The sequence below is a fragment of the Triturus cristatus genome, chromosome 4_2, assembly GCF_964204655.1.
Source record: "Triturus cristatus chromosome 4_2, aTriCri1.1, whole genome shotgun sequence".
Taxonomy (NCBI): domain Eukaryota; kingdom Metazoa; phylum Chordata; class Amphibia; order Caudata; family Salamandridae; genus Triturus; species Triturus cristatus.
This window is the reverse complement of record NC_140586.1, coordinates 409,114,522-409,135,686: the sequence shown is the minus strand read 5'-3', so window position 1 is coordinate 409,135,686 and position 21,165 is coordinate 409,114,522. Positions and strand designations below refer to the sequence as shown.

At 44.8% G+C, this 21,165-nt stretch overlaps 1 protein-coding gene across 2 annotated transcripts in view; it reads left to right on the top strand.

Moving 5' to 3' along the window:
- PLPPR5 (phospholipid phosphatase related 5) overlaps positions 1 to 21,165 on the top strand; it is a 1,037,368-nt gene that overhangs the window by 884,685 nt on the left and 131,518 nt on the right. For both annotated transcript variants that reach the window (XM_085601860.1, XM_085601859.1), the window contains exon 6: positions 2,356 to 2,471. In XM_085601860.1, the coding sequence (XP_085457986.1) occupies positions 2,356 to 2,471 (116 nt within the window). The remainder of the gene's footprint in view (positions 1 to 2,355; positions 2,472 to 21,165) is intronic.

Genomic DNA, 21,165 nt, shown 5'->3' with positions numbered 1-21,165 from the left:
ATTTCACTGGTGGAGAACCTGCTGTCTCCACCAGATTAGTACTTGGATCGAAGGCCCCACGGCCATTGCTCCATCTGTCTAATTACCTCAGACCTTTTTAGAGTGGATATTCTTGAATAATTTTTCCCTGTGCAGGATTGCCAGGAAAAACGTGGAGTGCATAAACTGAAATAAAAACAACCTCAATCCCCTGGGACAACTCTTAGTTGTCTGTGTTTCAAAAATAAACCCCTACTTTAGGAGTTTGTTTTTGAAAAAAAACAAATGTTTCCTGGCAAACATCTTGAAACATGGTATTCACTCAGTGATGTCACCGTGCTTCAAGTGGAGCAGCATAGTGGCAGCTCCTATCAAGGCACAGAAATGACCATCAGGCAGGCAGAAATCTCAACATAAGCTATCAGTATTGGAGGTTACAATCTCCATTACTGTGGTAGAAATGTGGCTACCCACTAAACACTAAGGGGCATGTTTTCAAAGAGTCCATGCGCTACAGTGCGGCAAGTGAAGTTGCTGCAGTACATTGCACGAACAGGAAAGAGCATATCTGTGAAATATCTTCAAAGAAATGAAACAGTTTTGCTCTCTCCGTAAGCTGATGCACTTGTGACTGCCTAGCATCAATGCAGGCACCATTACGCTATGGTGCAAGGGTATCTGCATTAAGGTCAGCATAATTCTGGCCAGGAAGGAATAGCTATCATTATCTTTGGAGGCTATTACCTCTTTGTATGTGTGCTACAGAATGCAGCACACATGCAAAGAGTATATAACGAAGAGAAATAAAGATATTTCTCATTTTACACCAAACTCAGGCACAAGTTTTGAATATAGGGGCTTGGGCCAATAACTGTTGGTGTATGCACAAGAACACCCATTTACCACCCTTGAAATGCCTCCCTGATACAAAATAACACAAGACAGACCAATGCACTGCCTTGTGTTACTTTTTCTTTTTTACAAAGAAAAGCAAATAGCGATTTGCACTGCTTTGTAAATACCAAAAAGGACTTTGCATCAGGTCTTCATTAAATAAGTAAATCAAACCTGACACAACACCTTTCTAACTCTAGGCGTAAATAACCTCATTTTTTCTCTATTAAAATGTAGGTCTTGCATTGCTACCCTCCATGATTTTAAAACTTATTGGCTACAGGCTAGGTCCTGGCTTGTAGCTGCTAGCCACATCTGGGTTTAATCCATCATTGTTCTGTAACTCACTTTGCCACCCCAGTTCAGACCCAGTCATATGCAAATCAGTCTTGACCCTGTTCTTCGTGGGAACAGTCCGGCCCGAACTGCCAAGCCATGTCTTTTCTGGACCAGTTTCGGTGTAACACCCCTCATCAGCCAGGCTAGCTTGAATCCAATGGTAAAGCGAGCAAGGGACCCACGATGATAAATTCAACCTCGATCTGTGACTGGGGTTGAGTGTCTGAAAAGTTTTAACGCTCCGTCCATCATCTCCTTGTGTTTACATTGTTTGCCCTAAGTTCGCTGGTTATACACAGATGTGAGTCCCTTGCTCACTTTGCCACTGGATTCAAGCCAGCCTAGCTGATGAATGGGGTTTCCCCAAAACCGGTACCAGGATGCTTGTTTCCTGTCCAGGAAAGACCTGGCTTGGCATTTCAGGCTGGACTGTTCCCATGAGGAACAGGGTCTAGACTGATTTGCATATGGCTGTGTCTGAACTGGGGTGGCAAAGTGAGCTAAAGAACAATGATGGATTAAACCCAGATCTGTGACTGGTGGTGAGTGTCTGAAAAGTTTCTGAGCTCTGTCCGTCATCTCATTGTGTTTGCTTTAGTCACATAAAAATAGTCACCTGTTAAACGGTTATTTATCAGGCAGGAAACAAAAAGAAAGCAAAACAAAAGGCCTATCTTGATTTAAAGTGACTTAATGAATTTAAAGAAGTAACACATTTTTAAGATACTCTTTATTAACAAGCATTGTACTTTTCTATACAAGTTCAAAAATATTGCACAGCTATCAACTATACGGCTCCATACAGTCTCTGAAAATTCTTTATAGATAGTGCTATGGTAGTGATCAATATGTAACGTAAAATTATAGATGAGAGGCTCTATATATCAGAGATGTTTTTATCTCGGGTTCGGAGTGACATCCTAAACAATAGCAGAACCCCTCAGTCACCTACCTATAAATATTTATATGGTGCTAGCTATGACATAGCAATAACATGTCCATATTAGATTTTGACTAATTTTCAATGCATCTTTGATACCCCATGTAGACATTTCATTGGGTTGTAATGTAACTTATTTTATATGCTGACAGTGTTATGGTTGATGTTTGCCTGTGTAATGTGCCTCTATATTTTCCAGGTAGTTTGTGTTATAAATAACTTCAAAGGAAAACGAAAGGAAACTGAAAACTCGCCTATAGACAACTTGGCCCAGATGCCAGCAATCAGCATCCCCCGAGTAGAGAGCCCACTAGAGAAGGTAACATGTTCATATTAGCTTTTATGATGTGTGAAAAGGACAGGATCATAGTATGAGTGCTCCTTGAGGTAACAATAAATGCAAATTATCATCACTTCAGATAGTTAATTAAATAATATTTTCCTAAAGTTACAAAACACATTATGGCGATAACACATTATTATTTAATGGCGACAGAATCAGAGACTGCCTGAGTGCTGTTTTTGCATGGTTTCAGCACCAGAACCTGAAATGTAACTCGGATAAGTCCGAGTTGCTCTTTTTTGGCTGCGCTGAGGACCCTGGCTGGAAATCGTGGTGGCCTTCCGACATGTTCCCTCCTGAAAAACCATCTGCCCAAGTAAAAAATCTGGGTGTGGTATTTGACGACAGTCTTTCCTTTCGTCCCCACATCACGGGCCTGGTGGGGAAATGTTTCGGTATCTTGAAGATGGTGAGGAAATTTCTCCCACTGCTTTCCCTTCAATATCGCAAGAACATCGTGCAAGCACTTGTGGGCTCGCGTTTAGACTACGCTAACGCACTTTTCTCTGGTCTGCCTAAATATCTGGTATCCAGATTGCAAGTTGTCCAAAACTCGGCGGCCAGAGCCATCTTTGGCCTTCCACGGAGAGCCAGTGCCTCTCTACTGCGCGGTAGGCTGCATTGGCTGTCTATCCCTAGCAGAATTAGTTTCAAGGTCCTCACGTTGGCGTTTAAAGCCCTCCACTGCATTGGCCCAGCTTACCTCAGGAAGCGGATTGCTCTCTACGTTCCCCGGAGGAGTTTGAGATCTGCTGACCTGGCTAAAGTGGAGGTACCAGTAATCAAACGCGTGCGGATGGGAGGCCGGTCTTTCCAGTTTATGGCGGCCAGTTTGTGGAATGAGCTCCCTCTGTCACTCCGCAAGGCTAACAATCTTCTGGCCTTTAGAAAGGAGCTCAAGACGCTCCTCTTCTCCGCCTAACCAGTGGGCCTACAGTGTTTCTGCCGCTGGGTTTTTCTTGGTTGTGTTTAGGACTCTCTGCCAAAGCGCCGGGACACCCATTCTGGGTAGCCGTGCGCTCAAGAAATATAGTTCTAACATAACATAACATTATGAGCTAGTGATTAAGATTTACAGAAAAACATTGTGACAGAACATGCGAGTCTCCTCAAACTGGTATGATATTAGAACCAATCTTTTGCACCTCTTCTAAAACGACACTGGTAGGCTACAAATGTGTGAAGTACGGCAACCTTTTAGGGCTCTTCTTCCTGCATAAAGACTCAAACTACACCTAACAGATAAAGCATTGCAAGTTTAAATCATGGCTAGGGCTGATTGTTATGCATAGAGGATGTTGCATTCCAGTTTCAGTAGCACTTGGAATCCTCGGGTGGAGTTGGACTCATTTGCTCAAGACATAAAAGTGGTGTAAATGCAGTCTCAAGAAATGCCAAGTAGTTTAGCAGCATAGGTTCAAGCATTGTGTCTGTTTTTATTATCAATCAATCTATTGCCTAATTTTTCATTCTTTCTCAAGCAACGCAACCCATGCTTCAGACTTGACTAGTCTGCGTCCTGTATTTGGTGAAGTTATGCTTCAGCCTTTACTGTTTTTGTACAGTCACTTTCACCCCTGGAACATTTTGGACAAGATTAACTTTTTTCTGAGAATATCCCATCAATTTGATGACTCATTGAAAAGGAAGACAACGGAATGTGAGGGAGAATACGAAAACGTGTTACAAATGTATGCATAGTTAGAGGTTTTGGTCACACATATTCATCTATAGCAATGCACATAAAAATAATAGATATCGACTGAATGTTGCATGGAGTTTAGGACTGGACTATTGATACTGGAGCAAGACAAAGTCTGATTTGCTTATACTTGTTCTCTGTCTGCAGTGACACAGTGGGCAAAAAAAAGTTGGACTGAATTGTGGCCTGAGAAATTAGCAGTAGCTGTGATAAATTTGAGTCTTCCAATTATCGCCTTTTTGTTTCTCTAATCGTATGTAAGCAATTTATGTGAGAAGTGGGTCAAGTGCTCACTACGCCACTGAATTCAAGCTACATCTCTCTGATGATACCCAAATAACAAAGAAATTGTCTGGAGTTGTTTGTGTTCCTGTTCAAAAGACTACAGGCTTGAAACATTGAGTGGGACTGTTTCTCTTAGAACAGTGGACTTGAATGTGTCTTGAGTAATGACCAACTTTCTGTGATTTCTAAATGGTGGTCTTTGCCCTCTCTGCATGGTCAAAATTAGTTTTTTGTTGGCTCCTAGCACTCTGTGCACTTTTCCACGCTAACCAGTGCTAAAGTGCTTGTGTCCTCTCCTTTAATCATGGTAAAATTGACTTACACCTGATTGGCATATTTTGTTTACCTATAAATCCTTTGTAGAGTGGCATAACATAAACCCAGGGCCTGTAAATTAAATGCTACTAGTGAGCCTGCAAGTAAGATATGAAACATGCTCCAGGAGGAATTATTTACATATCATTTCGATAGTGAGGCTGGCCCTAACATTGATCCCAGTTCCATGGGGGGGGATTGGATTGCCATGTGCTATTAAAATACTAGTGATCCTGCAGCACTAAATGCTCCACCCACTTAAATTGCCTTAAAACATGTCACAGGCCTGTGACTGGCAATTCGACTAGGCAATATAACCCCCTTGCCAATCTTGAAACTCACATTTTATTGCATATGTGACTTCAAAGGTTCCCATAGGGAAGGGTGCATTGTAATTAAAAGGTTGGGCATGTTTTTTCAAGTTTTACATGTCCTGGTAGTAAAAAAGCCCTTAACCCCTTCGCCGCGGCACAAATTCCGCCGCGGCGCTGGGGGGGTTTGGGGTCAGCGCGACGCCGCCATGCTCATGACGGAACCACGCCGTCATGAGTCACGGGCGAGCTGTGCTCACGACGGCGTGGTTCCGTCATGACTCCGCCCACTTGCATTGATCGCCCGCACAGGCGGGGAATCAGTGCCGCGTGGGCGGAGCGGCCGCCAACGGCAGCAGCATGACGGAACCACTCCGTCATGAGCACACGGTGCCCGTGGCTCATGACGGAGTGGTTCCGTCATGAGCAGGGAACGGGTTAAGTTAGTTTTTTACTACTGGGAGGTTTACCTCTCCCAAATGCTAATGTTTGACTGGGAACAGGTAAGTATTCAGTATTTGGTATGTGAGAAATTGTAATTCAAAATCCTCCTTAATGGTCAAGTAATATTTTAAGTTATGATTTTGAAAATGCCACTTTAAGAAAGCTGTCATTTTCCTGCCCTGAACTATTTGGTGAATGCAGTTTATCCTGTGTCTCATCCTGTGTCACATGACCGGGTGTAGTTGGCAGTTGAACTTTGTTCATTCCTTTCAGACAGACACACAATAGAGAGATTAGGTGCACCTCGATGGGGGAGCTGAGCTGGGTACAGTCCTACTTGGAACTAAATAGGCTGTGCTCTGTCTTCACACAAAGAACTTGTCACCCTGCATTGTTCATGCAGCCAGCTTGGAACCAGGACATAGGAGTCAGGAAACTTCAAGCATTTCAAAGGGAATTTTCTAGAAACTTCTCCTACTTCAAAGAAGGTATCTGGTATAAAAGGTGAACCCTCAGTCTCACGCTTCAGTTAACTTCCTAGTCCTGCAGAAGGTCTCTCAGAGGACTGCCTGCTGTGTACTCAAGAAGACTGCTTTGCTGCACCTGGAAGGACTGCATTGCTGCCTTGAGCCTGCCTCAACCCTCAGAGGGCTGGCCTGCTGCTTTAGGCATGCTTCATCACCTGCACCCAGGACTACCAGCTTGACTTCAAAGGCTAGTTTGTTGGCATCCGGTTCAGAGCCTCAGGGACAGAAAAGACAACTTCTATCTTGAACACTCAGCCTGAGTGAGTCCTAATCCCCCAAGTGGTGCCCCTCCAGTCCTGTACCCTTGGTGGTGGTGCTAAAGGTGCCTAGATATCCAAAACTAGGGAATGTCTGGCAAAAAATACTGCTCTGACAACTAAGGGAAGACTGGGACCAAGCTGCTCATCTTTCTACGCAAGGTGCATCACCGGTCGGCCTAGCTTCATGGCAGCTCCAGCTACATTCTTCTCCGCAGCAGCAAACCCTGTTCAGTAGCCCTTGCCAAAGGGGTATCCCGCCTTGTAAAACTCTTGTCAGCTAAAGTCCAAGCACAGAAATCTTCACCGCAACTTCGTCCAGTGGCTCTTCTATGACTACTCTTCCTTCTCGGATACCACCTGCAGCCTGCCTTTCATTTCTGAACTTTACCATCTCAGAACCTTTCCTTCAAAATTCCTTCGAAGTGAGAAGGTAATTGCCGACCAGGCCCGATCCACTTTATGTATCTGGTCCACGATCCATCTCGTTTGGTCATATTTTTCAACTCTGACCCGGTCTTGCGTGACTAGATGTCCGCGGTTGTCGCTTTGATCATTTATGCACTAGATTTCACTTAAACTTTAAAAAATTCGAAACTCGGGTCCTACGTATTGAATTTTTGTTATTTTGATGTAAAATAATTTATTGAAATGTACTCTATTTTTCTAAATTGGTGTGGGATTTTTCTTTGTGTTGTGTTTTCACATTATTACTGTTTGTGTGCTGCATAAATATTTTATACATTGCCTCTAAGTTAAGCCTGTCTGCTTTCATACCAAGCTATCAGAGGATTTAAGCACAGGTTAATTGAGGACATTTTGTGGTTCACCCTTACAGGGATTGTGGCTGTTGCTTGAACATGGGTCAACCCTTTTCAACCAACAATCCAATTTCTCACACTAAATATGTATATAATAAGGTTTTTTTGTTCTTTGACCATGTGGTGATAGGCACTTCTACAAAACAATTAATGTTTCTAAGTTTGTACAGTTGAGTGAGTACTTCAACATCACTGTTTAGGTTTATGCATGATTAACACATAACAACAGTGGCTATACATTTACATGATAAATACTGGCCTGATAAACTACTGAGTTTTGACTAATATACTTGCTGATTTTTAACAAAAAGATTAAGAGAACTTAAAAAATCTATTGGAGTGCAGCCCATTTATACATTTTTCACAGCCCTAATCTAAAGAACTGTAGAGTTCGGTTGGTAATGCTTTGGCTATATACATTTTAAAGGACAACACTTTTGGTTCCATTGTCTATCAAATGTGTTTTTAAACATAGAATGCACACGTTTTTCATCAGTAAGGCCAACTGACTCTAATAACGTTGTGACCACGGGAAACATTTGACGAAAAACGTAGTTCCCGATAGACAGGAATTGGTATATAGCCCAGTAAAGGAGATGTTGAACTTCATTAAATTCATTTGTTGGTCTGTTTTTCTATATTGATTTTAGCATTCAAGTATGAAGAGCAGGGAGGATGGAAAATACTTTTTATTCAGAATACCTTCACCTCTTCATTTGTTTTATTAAATAAGCATAATGGTTGCTAAATCTCAAAGAAACTATATATTATGAAGAAAAATATTTTTTCTGATTGTCTCCAATCTTTTCTCAGAATCCTTGAAGTAAAAATCATCAACCTGATTAACTATCACCTATGGTGGAATAAACCATGGGGATGGGCAAGGGATGAAAGGTGGGAGTTGGGCCAGTGGCGTAACATAGGCTCCCGCCGCCCCTGTGGTGCAGGGGTCCCCAAGCTCCAGTATCCTGACCTGAGAGTTCCTGATTAAGTGTGGAGGGGGGCTCTCTATGTACCTTGCAGGAGGCCCCCTCAAGTTTCAGGACTTCACTGAGTGGAGCATACGAAACATAACACATAACACCATAAAATCAAGTGGCTTCATATTTCAGCCATGTGGTGGGTAGATATTTCATCTAGAGAATATTTATTACAACAATGATTTAAGAGACAAAACCATCCACAATTAACAACCAAAATAGCCAGAGAAAGGCATATTGCAGGTTAGTCAATTTCACTGATGTGATGTGATGTTGAATCTACCTTAACATTTGAAGCTAGAAAAACAGACAGACGGGGATCTTTGGAATTCAACACCCTTTCCACCTCGAGTCTTCAAGCACTGGTTCAATGTTTTCATGTATTTTATAATTGTCCTCTTGTCACCTCCCTTCTTCCTGGCTCAGATGCAACCATTAGCGCAAGCAAGTTACCACTGGTTAGCAGGATTAAGGTGTGCGGAATTCTAAAGCTAATAAAAACAGGTTCAGTAAACAAAATAGGGTAGTGAAGGCAAAAACCTGAGGGAATACCACGTAAAAGATGTTCATTTCCATCAGTATAGCTCTGCATTAATGAGGAACCAAGATTGGTCACAGGCTTCACACGAGCAAAGGATTTATGGAACAGATTGGTGTTGTCATCATAACAAATCCATTGATCCCTTACAAACCATGCATGCGCACATAGTTCCTAGTCCTGATGGGACCGAATACAGCATTGGAGATCTGCACGGAGCACCAGGACCTTGGGCTTTCTGTGCACTGGCTGTGTGTATAATCTGATTAATGATGCTCCCATCACTTTAGGTCTTGTATGGTTATATTGTAATCTGCAGCCTAAAGTATTTCAAGTGGACTTGTTGGTCTTTACTCTTTCATCCCTTCATCTTTCCTTTAACTGGGATTGGGCTCAGTATCATTGGTCTGTTAAGAACATCCCTTAGCATTTACTTATACGGAGAAGGATTGTCCACAGAGTTAGAAAGTGGATTATTAAATGGTGTGTATGGCAGTCCGGTACAAGGATAATGTCACAATTTCTGTTAGATCCAGTAAAGCTCAACTCCTGGTACCCATGGAATAGAACAGAGGCTTATCGTAAGAAAATGTGAAAAGCATTTAGAAGTACAAAACAATCAAGATGCCAAAAACATAACACAATAAAAGACTCAATCCAATGTATAAAACTGGAGAACTTGTTAATGGACAAAATAACATAAAAATGACAAAAATCCAATACAGGGAACCTGAGATATACATGTTTATATTTTTAATAAAAATAGTGACAAAAAATGTGAAGCACCAACCACGGGCTACAGGTCATGATACACATGGACAAGAGTATGATTTAAGGTCAACCGTGAGGAAGTGAGTGTGGGTCAAATAGGCAGGTCAGATTTGTCCCAGTCTGAAAGTTACCATCACACTAAGAAAATTCTCAAGAAGGTAGAGCCTTCAGTGCGGCAAAGCTGCAGACTAGATGGAAGACGTGCTCATCGACGATGGGTAGACAAAGACAAGATCTCATTGATGCTGTCAACAAAGGCAGAAAAAAGTTCAAAGCAGTCAGAGCCCAGGAAGTGGTCTACAATGAGGAAATGATGCTCGGTGTTCGTCTTGGTGAAACTTTTTACTTTCAAGTTTGGGCTCATTTTTGGAAGGTTGGTTCCCCTACTGGAGCAAGGCTGCAGGCTGTAGCCAAAGAGGGTTCGACATTGTTGGATGCCACTTGGCATGGCGATTTGCTGCTATGAAAATGAACATGACAAGAGTTGTAGCAAAGTCAGGTCCACTGGTGATGCACCCTCTGTGGCTCGGCTAGCAGGTTTGTCCCTATCACTCTCTGGTTCTCCAGGCAAAATGTTAGCAATAAGTCCCAGGTGTTTTAGCTTAGGCAGGAGGATTACACTCTAACACCAGCTGAAGTTTCAAGGACCTCAGGAACAGCACTGAAGATCAGGGTTCACTCCAAAAGAAGCCACCGGCAGGGTGCATTGCAGGTCCAGTTGGAACTGGTCACCTCTTCCAGAAAAGTAGTCTCCTTGTACCTTTTGTGACCCTGCAGCTTAACTCAAGGTCAGTCAACTGACCCTTGCAATCTACTTTTTTGTCCTGGTTACAAATGGGAGCAGATCCAGCCATTAGGGTTCTCCTCACAGGTCTCAACAGCAGATAAATTCCTTCTTCTATCTTCCACAGTTCCACAGGGTTCTGAAGAGGATGCTCAGGGGTGTCACATTTATGACAGACACTAGTATATGGATAGGGGAGACTCCTGGCCCCACCCTAACCAGTAGGAAACATGTTCCCAGGAGTAACCCTTTCCATATTTTGAGCAGTTCCTGTGTGCCCTACTGAAAACAATCCCATGGTGCCCTTCTTTACCTACATACAACATGGAAGAACCTTTTTTCCCCTGCGCAGCGCTCCTGTGCCCAACCTAGAGGTGTGGCCATGAAAATGAGCAACCTTTCCTCTGTAGTCACTCAAAGATGGTTCTGGGGTCAGCTCCTCTCCTACTGGGATTGGTGTCAGGCTGGCTAGGGGAAGAAAGGATAGGACAGGTACAGGTTGTTCACCTGCCTGTGACAGGGTTGGCCTCTTTCAAGTTAATTACGTTCCTGGCACAGCCTAGATGGTCAAGCTGTGAGAGGAACAGGACACTTACCCATATCCAAGGCCTTTGCTTCAGCTCTGGGAGCAAGTTCAAACCACATCAAGGAGTTATTCAACTCCTGGGTGACAGTTGGAAAGTCACGAAAATGAGCATCTAAAGGCTTTAGGCAGGCACAATATGGCTTTCTATAAGTACTTTTTATAAAATGTATGTTACAAACTTAACTTAACCAATGAATTGGGTTTCTAATAAACATTTTTAAAAGTCCAGGAATTAATTTTGCAGCTGGTTCCTAGGCAGAGATAACTTTACTTACTTTAACATTGTATCCCAATGCTTTCATATGAAACAACTAATCCTGCTACAGTGAAACACTTTTAGGGCATTGCCACTGTAAGATTTTTTTAACACTGGTTAGGGGCCAAAGAACATGCACTGGGGACTGGTTAGCAGAATCTGAGTGCAGAGTCATAAAACTAGCACTATTAGTCCAAACAATGGGGGTGATCATATAAAAAGAGACAAATTGCTACACTCACCATCACCCCCATGAAGTTCAACTTAACAAGGCTAGAAAGAGGGGAAGATTCAAAGGATGTTCAAAGTGGTGAGTAACTGTCCTCTGCAACTAACAACACTTCTGCATGACCCATTCATCTGACTCTGGAGACCTCACACACACATTCTGCCTCCATAAATTGTGTTAACTAAAATCTCTTTCCAATCTTGCCAGATAGTTGCCGCACTTAAATGGGTTCTGTGATATCTTGCACCACAAAATGAAACGTTATATTTCTGCTCTTTGTAGACAGTGATGATACGACAGACGGCTTTGAACTAGCTGCAGCTTGGTGACAGAGATGACAACAGTTGCTACTCTGACAGATATGTTGTGCTTGTAGCTGTGGCCAATGTCCTAGTTCTGGTTATTGGCTGCAATGCACCACAGATTGCATAAAAAGAATGCAATTGCCTGGATTGGGAAACATCAATTTGTTTGGGAAGAAGTATATATTTTTAACAAGCTCAATCACATTTTAGGAAATTTGCTCGAATGTCAACGAGGCTAACAATGGTGTAAAAAATCAATTAAAAAACCCCAAAACATATAGTTTTCACAGTATCCACCACATTTTAGGAGAGCTGTTCGAAAGCCAAAGATGCGGATGGTGTTATCATGAATGAAGTCTCGTGATCAATTCTATACAAAACAGAGGCAAAGAAAAATACACATGCTGTTGCAAAGTGAATATGGTAATTAGTACTTTGATGAACATCTTCTTTCTACTGCCATGAATGAATTCCACATAATGAGCTGCCTAACCAGGGCTCACTTAATGAGGATACACTAAATGCTACGGTGAACAGAGAACCCGTGAAACACCAAGTCATCTAGACACAAAAGGGAACTTTGCAAAAGTTGAACCTTAACAGTGCCAAGTATCTAGCCTCCCACAAAGGGCCTGCAATCTCATAAAGAGCAGAAGCTCATTAAAATAATTGACTGGAACCCTGCATATGGTGCAAACGTGGATGTAAAAGCTTTCACAGAGACTCTTGCAAATGTCTTGGGAGCCTTAGGGAAGCTGCCTGCAGTGAACAAAATAAACCTGAAGAATCATGCACAACAGGAGCCTCACGTCACGTGACTAGTGTCTCACATGCTGCACAATAAATTAACAGAGCAACTGGTCCTCTCCTAGAGTAAAATCAAAGATGTGACTGTTCCTTATCTGATGTGATATAGGTAAAAAACAACAGTCAACCTTATAAGAGAAAAGCTTACTCTCTAAAAAGTAGCTGTACATACTACACTCTTTGTCCAAGAGACACATGGAATGTGATGCTTTCTCCAGGTGATCAATGACAAAGTATTGAGTACACTGTCGGCATCAGGATCTTGAGAAGTGTCAACAAACATAGCCTAGAATACAGAAAGTTCAATTCTTGCAAAGCTGCCACACATTCCTTCTCGGGTGCAGCTCCCGCCATCTGGAACTCACTACCAGTTGATATGAGATTCTTTAAAGACCACCTCTCGTTTCACAAAGATAAACACGTGCTTGTGTTAAACTGTATCTGAGTTAATCTCCTCCCGTGTACTCTACTTCTACCTTGATCTCCCTTTACCCCAATTCCCTTATTGTCTGCTTGACTCCACAGATCCACCCTCTCAACCTTTCGTCTATGTCTTTCTTCGTAGCCTACTTTACTTTCGCCCTCTCCCTTAAGGCAAACCAGTGGCTTTGTTCTACTTGAGGTTTCCCACTCAAAGTTGCCCCTTATTTCTAATCTCTCTCGAGCTCATCTCCCCACCACCCAGTTTTCTTTTAGGTCCCCTGGTCTCACTTAACCTGTCTTTACTTAAAATAATATCTGTTTCTATCCTGTCCACCCTGCTCAGAGACCTTCTGCCTCATTTCTGTAGTGTTCATTTTACTTCTCTCTTTCCTCACCGCACTGTGATTAGACGGATCTGTTCCTTTGTCATTCTCTCCCTTGCAATATTACAGCTTTTCGTTATTGTTGGTTCTATGTAAGGGATTATCCAAACCCTCTAGTTGTTCTATTGCGTAAGGTGCTTAAACCTCCTCGGTGGAGTTGCACTTTATAACAAGCATTGGCAAAGTCACTAGGTCTCGGCAATCCGGGATGTATTGGCGTTGTCAATGTTATTGTCTTTTAGCCGTGTGTTATGTAGTGGCTATTTAGCCGTAGTTTAATTGATTTATAAAACATCCATTATGTCCTCCATGATGCTTATTGAGCGGTGTGTTGGGTTTGGACTGCTGTCAATGCAAAGGACGTTTATTTTGTTGTCATAGCAGGGTTGCTCCTGTGGTCACTGTAGGTTTACTGTGGAGCTGGCAATGCTGTTAGGGTTACATTGCGTTTATTGTGTGGCATTGTGTTATGTTTACTGAACGGCCGACACTGCCGTCTGAGACAGAGGATGTTGCTTGTGTAAGGGACAGTGGTCATGTTGAATGTGAGGTTGTGGCACGACCAGCACCATTGTCATGGGATGTTGATTTTGGAGTTGTGGCAGGTACTACAAAAGCAGTCAAGTGTGTGTAGTGAAGAGTTGTGCTTGTGGCAACGGATGATTTCAGGATTAAGTGTTGTGTTGGTGCAGCACAAATTGTATGGTACATACACATGTTGTGCGGCTGTTTGGTTAAGAAGAATCTGGGTGAGGGGGACACTGCCACGGGATGTTTGGGTGAGGGTTATGAAACAAGGGGTTTCTGTTGGAGTGTTGCGCTCAGGCTGTCCTGATGGGCTTACAGTATACGAGTTTTTGCAGAAATCTGGTTGTGTGTGTGTGTGTGTGTATGTTTATTGTGGGCATGCAGGACAAGCTTTTTCCATTAGAAATACTAATCGTCCAATCAATGAACCTGAAAAATGTCCAAAAAGTGCAATACACTGTTCTTTAGTGGGGAAGCGGTGTTAACTTTGGAGTGGGGCAGAGGCTGGCACTGCTCTCATTAAGTAAAAGAAATAAGATTAACTTGCAGCATTCTGAAATTGCTATATTTAAGAGGGCAAAGGGTCGATTGATATAAAAGGATATTTACAATCATCATTAGGGGGGGGAATGTTGACTGGTGACACTGAGGAATCAGGGAATGACAGGGACCTTAAAATGGAGCACAATGTTTGACCGAAAGGTAAGGCCGAAAGGAGATCCTGGGGAACAAGGTTAGTCGCAGCTGAAGATGGTGGCTTGTTGGGCTATGTATTTCGCGAGAGGCCCAGGACAGAAGTAGAATATTTTGATTAATATCACAAACCAAGTGTTCTATAGAACTCGCTTGCGGGTCAGACAGCTGTTGGGGTACTGACACCTGTGATTTGGTTGTTGGGGGGAGGGTGAGAGAAGGTCCTGTAACGAGGTTGTTCTGAAGAAGCGACAGTTGAGATGTTGCAGGGATGGCTGCATCCTACCCAGAGACGAGAGCGAGCAAAGGGCATCCTTTCGGTGGTGTGTTGGGGTAGAGGATTCTGCTAGGCGATCATTAGGCTACTAATGAATGTCAGGAAGTTGTTAGGGTTAGGGGAGGGGGTTACTGAGCTGCTATGATGTGCTGACTAGTAGCAGCCACTGAGTAGCTGGGTGGGTGATGCTGCTGTGGAAATGATGGGGGTCTATCAATGGACCGTGGGCGGATACTGCCATCAGAATGCTTATAGTCGGATTACTGACAAATGGAGCAGACTTGTAAGAGCGTTCTGTGTTGGGAATGGCATTAGGAGACCATTGGCCATTAGAGACTGATGCTCTAGGTGGTCACCATTTGTAATATTTGCAATATGCCTGAAAAACTACCGTAAACTGCATTCAACACAGCGAGAGGGCTGCCAACCAATCAGGAGCTCCCTAAATAAGTGTGTCAAAAAAGCCATTAAAAGTCAAAATTGAAACCCTTCTCAATTTGTGAATTCACCTAGGGGCAGCTGGGAATTGCAGTTCCATAAGTAGCTCCTTATGAAAGATACCCATTGGCTTAGGTGCCAAGCAAACTACAACGCCTCAGCATTACCCTAGCACTGACCAACTCACTTCCAACAATTTGAGTCTCTGACTAGGGTGGATCATGGTGTCTATGGCCTGGAAGGGGAACCGGGTGGGTTTCAGATTCCGAATGTCAGGAGGAACTGCAGGTGTAGAAACCTGGTGCCCAGACATGAGTGTAGCCTGCAGGTGCCAGGATAGCAGACTGCTTAGGAGGTGAAGGCAATGACACATGCAAGTGGTGTATGGCCAGTATTTTGCAACTGACTAATGCTGCCTGACAGTGCATTGTTGTAGGGAAGTAGGTACCACAGAAAATTGCAACGTGCTGCACGGCAGAACCATGTTGGGGCAAAGTGCCACAGGGCGGTGCTTTGCAAAGGAAAGGGAGTGCAGGTCAGTGCTTATTTGTCCAGTACAGTGCTACAGAGCATTGTTCTCTTTAGTGCAACATGCAGCAGGACAGTGCTTCATTATTTAATTGCTTCTTCACTTTGGTGGATGGTGAGGAACTGAACTATTCTGCTCCTGGCAGGGCATTGCTTGAAATGTGTACATTGTTGCATGATGTTTGTTTTATTAAAGGGGCTGCAGGGCGTCACTTGAATTAAAGCATGGGTGATTTCAGTATATGGTATGTTGCTCAGCAGCAGCCCTACAGGAATGTATTTAGTTTCTAGTAAGGAGCTATCTGGTGATATTTCCTCAAGGGGTGGTGTTGTGGGGCAGTGCCTTTGATGGCGTTGGTGCTGAAGGACACTCTTTGTTAGCTTAAGATGTTGCAGGGCAGTGCCTTGTTTAGTGTTGCACATTGCACTATTGCTGCTCCCCCAAGTGGCCTCGAGAAGAGGGTGATGACAGACCAAAGAAACTCTTTCCTGCAGGCAATAACAATGTAGCCTCAAAACTTCCTCATGGCAATAAAGTAATTGTCAGTATTTTCACAGAGGTACCCAGAATTTGGGGAGGGTTCAGGTCCTACTAAGCATGGCAACAGAACCGCAGTGCCTTCTAATCCCCAACTGTGAACCCGTTAGTAGCAGAGACAGACTTACAGGGACCAGGAGCAAACACATCGGGCCCATATACACTGGGGACGTAACTGCGGAAACCAAAGAGCGACACAAAGGACTTCCTGGGTCTGTGGACCCAGAAGGTCTCACTGGAACTACATGGGAAATGCACAGCAGGGCAACCTGGGGTCAGAGGTGAAGTCGCACAACCCAAGTGGGCCACAACAGAACTGCAGGACTCACTTTCCCAAGACAGAGTTGTAGTGCTCGCTGGAATCACTGATGCATTGGGGCAAGAGGCAGATGCAAATGAACCAATAGGAGCAGAGACAGAACCATAGGGACCAATCACAACCTCAACCGGGAACAGATACAACCTGTTAGGCCAATAACAAATGCAGAGCCTGCTAGGACCAATGACAGACAAGCAGGCTCTACCAGAACCAATGCCAGCCTTAGCATATTTTGGCAACAATGACACACCCACCGAACCACCAGTGAGATGGGTTAGGAGAGGAGCATTGGTCAAGATTAGGGGGAAGGTCAGAATTCTTAAATTTAAGGAGATATTAGATTAGATCATCAATTTGAGGTTTGTCTTCGCAATTAGGAACTTGCAGCCCTGTTAATCCAAATATAAATTCTCATTTAAAATGTTTCATTTCTCCCTTATTGGCATTTTTGCTTTTCCCCAAAAACATGTCTCTAGCTGGAGGTTCTATCGCTGCACCTGTAAAAATGGATTTTGAGCTGGTCCAACTCAAGGATTTCTGCAAGGGATTTGGATTTCCTGTAAAGAACGCCAACAGGAAGGTGAAGCTGCAAAAGGCACTGTGCGCCTGTCAAGAATCCCATACTGCATTGAATGAGGCCCCAGAAGAGGATGAGGAGGACCTGGATGAGGAAGATGATTTGGACAAGGGCACAGAAAAGTGTCTTGGATTGCTGCCTGTGGATGTGGGTGCAACATCCTATCAGGATTTGAGATTTCACCCTGGACAGGGAGCAGTGGATCATCCAGTGGCTGGTCCTCAGAGGAGCTGTAGGATGGAGGAAGAGAGAAAGCTGATATTGTAATGGGCCTAGCTCAAGTTGGAGAAGGAGAGAGCTTTGGAGGAGAAAAGATTGTCCATAGAGGAGTAGAAAATTATGTTGGTTCAGGAACTGAGCTTGAGAGTGCTGGACATCAAAGCCAGGAGGCCTGAGTCCAGCCAAGATGGTGGCAGCATTTCTTTAGTGTCCTCTTACAGGAGGGGCCACATTCCCAAATATTTGGATTCTGATTTTGTGGTGGGAGACAAGATAGACAGATGGTTTAAGTAAAGGATTCCCATGCCTCTTCTGAGCAACAGGAAGGTCCTCAACCCCACTGCTTTCAATGCTCCCATCTAAGACACAAACACGGGGGCTCTTTCTGTCCTAAGAAACCACCCACTGGTGGTACTTCTACATGGGTGGCTAATGTGGCCATAGGGATAAACAGTCCTCAAGTGCAGGTCATAGACCATACCATTAGCTCCCTTATTTGGGAGGTGGACTCAGAGGGTGAGTTGGTGATTCCCGAGGGTGGAAGTCTTCACTGGGGGACTGAATGGGGTCCCAGTCCCTGCTCTGAGGAACACTGGTGCTAGCCAGACTATGGTTGCAGAAAGGCTAGTGCCCCCAGAGCAGTACACCTGCAAGGTGTGTATTGTAAATCCAGCCCATGGGCAGGACTTCTTCTGCCCTATGGCCCTGGTATCCCAAGAGTGGGTTGGTAGGTGACCAAGAGCAGGTTCATAGTTAGTCCCCAGCTATCCATAGGCTGCCTTCTGGGGAATTAGTTGCTCCCAATGTCAGGGGAAGTGGGGGAGGGCGCCACAGGTGTACTAAGTTCAGTTTTCTGGTGAACCACTCGAAAGCAGATGTACAGGACCCCAGAGGGCGGAAGAAGGTGAGGGAAAGCCCACCCTTGTCTCCTGTTCAGCCTCAGAGTGCAGACCCTGGGCTGATTGACCAGTCTTAGGATACCACCCCTGAACTGGTGGGAGGTAAAGTGGAAAACGGGTGCATGGCACCTGGGGCTATTGCACCCACTTTGAAAAACTAAAGAGAATAGAGACCTTTGGAATGCCTGGGGCCTGGCTCTGGACATGGACAGATGTCAGTGGCTTCTGTTGGCTGCTGTCCTTGTGACAGAGTTCTCCTTGGGTTGGGGACAGAAGTCAAACCCAAGGGGTGGAATGGACCACATCACTTTGTTGGCTATTGTTCTTTCTGCCTACCAGGATGCATCTGTGAGCTGCAGGTTACCATGCCGCCTGTCACGTCCGGATCACTCTGATCATTATACCCCAAAGCATTTTGCCGGTTTTTCAAGGGACCAGACTCCCATTCTCGACATATGTATTCTTGAGAATTTATTTATACCTCTAAAATTTAAGACTTTTTACCTTCTGTATCTTACGTTTTGATTAAAAACGTATTCAATCTGCTTCGCTTTTGCTTCACTGAAGGATTTATGTATATCGCTATTCAAAGATTCAGATATCGAGGTCTCTTTCCATTTACTTAATTGGCAATATACACACGTTCCGCTCTATTGGGAGCTTTCTGAGCTGCGTATTTTTTGGATTTCATTCTCCCGCAACCTTGACTGATTCCTAGCCCTGAAGAAGTTCCTGTGGCAAAAGGAACGAAACCCGTTGGCTGTTTGCTGTTTCTTAAATGATCTTATGAATAAAAGAAAAACTTTGGAATATACTTGCTCATTTGGACTTATTTTTATTGAGTGCACCTTCCTTTGTGCGGAATTTCTTGGATTATTTAGCATCTAACAACGACAGGTGCTGAAAGTAGTTGCACCAAACTGTTAATATATGTATATTTAGGAACTTAAGTGCGCTAAGTAAGGTGAGGTACTGCACAGATCGGGTCCACAGATGAGGAGAAGAGTTCCCCATGGGTCAGTTCAGTAGGTCAGGACAACATAGACATAGTGGACCACATTCTATCACCTAAGCAGGGAAGTCCATTAAGTTATTGATTAGTCTACCCTGGCTTTAGGCTGGAGGGGGGTCATGTTGGAAATGGCCCTTTCTACACGATCTCCCCCTAACATTTTGGCTCCCTCCTCCCCTTTTTGCTGAATTTGTCTCCATTGGCTCTAGGACTCTGGGGACGTTACCACTGCTAACCAGTGCTAAAGTGCATGTGCTCTCTCCCTAAAACATGGTAACATTGCTTTATCCACATTGGCCTATTTAATATACTTCTAAGTCCCTAGCAAAGTGCACTACATATTCCCAGGGCATGTAAATTAAATGCTACTAGTGGGCCTGAAGCACTAATTGTGCTACCCAGGGCAAAACCTTCCTTTTTAAAAGATATACGTCACCCCTAAGTTAGGCCCTAGACATCTCTAAGGGCAGCGTGCAGTGTATTTAAAAAGTAAAACATGTACTTTTAAAGTATTACATGTCCTGGTAGTGATAAATTAGTAGATTTGTTTTTCACTACTGCAAGGAATATCTGTCCTGTCGGTTAACATTGGAATTACCTTATTACATCTTATAAGTGTAATTTACAATTGGAAAAAGATAGGAATTTCGAGTGTGGTGTCACTAGACCCTGTCACCAGGCAGGTCGCTCCCTCGATCCGCCACGCAGCCCCCTGTGGGTTGAACCTCCGTTGCCGCTTTTGCCGCCTGACTGCTCGCTCCCTTTTTTATTCTGTACCCCTGCCCTTGGCTTCTGTGCCACTTTGGTGTTTTTCATTATGTGCCCCTGTGTTTTGCTTTCTGTACCCCTGTGCTCTGTTGTCCCTCTCCAGCCGTCTTTTCCCGCCGTTTTTCCCCCGGGTTTCCCCCCGTCGCTGAGCCCCTGCGGCCCCGCCCCCTTCTCTCCCATTGGCCGCCCCGCTCCCACCTCCCAGCTGCTCCTCCCTCCCTCTGCCCTCATATGGAGGCCGCGAAGCGGCTGCGCAGCGGACGCGCGCAGTGGGCGCACCGCCGGCGCGTCGAAGGCACGCCTAAGGCAAGCCCGTCTGCGCCCGTCTGCGCCTGGACCGCAACCGCAACCAGCGCCAGAACCCCTGGACCCCGCACCCCCGCACCGCCAAACTGCACTACAACGCAAGCACCCTCCACGCACTCAACACCAGACAAGACCACCCCTGCTACCGGGCCACCCCGAAACGCACCCAGGGGCCTTTCAGCTGCCGAAACTGCAGATTCACCAGCATCCAACCCTCCATGCCACCAGCCAGAGAACCCAACCACCTCCACTGCATCCTCCTCAACACCCGCTCCGCTCGCAAGCACGCCATCGAACTCTGGGACCTCCTAGACTCCACCGCCCCCGACGTCGCCTTCCTGACGGAGACCTGGCTGAACGCCACCTCAGCACCAGACATCGCCATAGCCATCCCACAGGGCTACAAGATCTCCCGCAGAGACCGCACCAATGGAGTGGGAGGAGGAATCGCCATCATCCACAAAGACTCCATCAAAATCTCAACGAACACCGATGACACCCTCTCCACTGCCGAGCACATGCACTTCCAGATCCACACCGACCCCAACACCACCCTCAGAGGAACTCTCATCTACAGACCTCCCGGACCCCGCCCACAGTTCAGTGACACCATCGCCGACCTCATCAGCACCCACGCCCTCGCTTCCACGGACTACATCCTCCTCGGGGACCTGAACTTCCACCTCAAGAACAACAACGATGCCAACTCCACCGCCCTGATCGACAACCTCGCCAACCTCGGACTCAAACAGCTTGTAACGACACCTACCCACGCCGCTGGACACACGCTCGACCCCCTCTTCTCCGCAAGCCCCCACGTCTCCTTCAACCACACCACCGAACC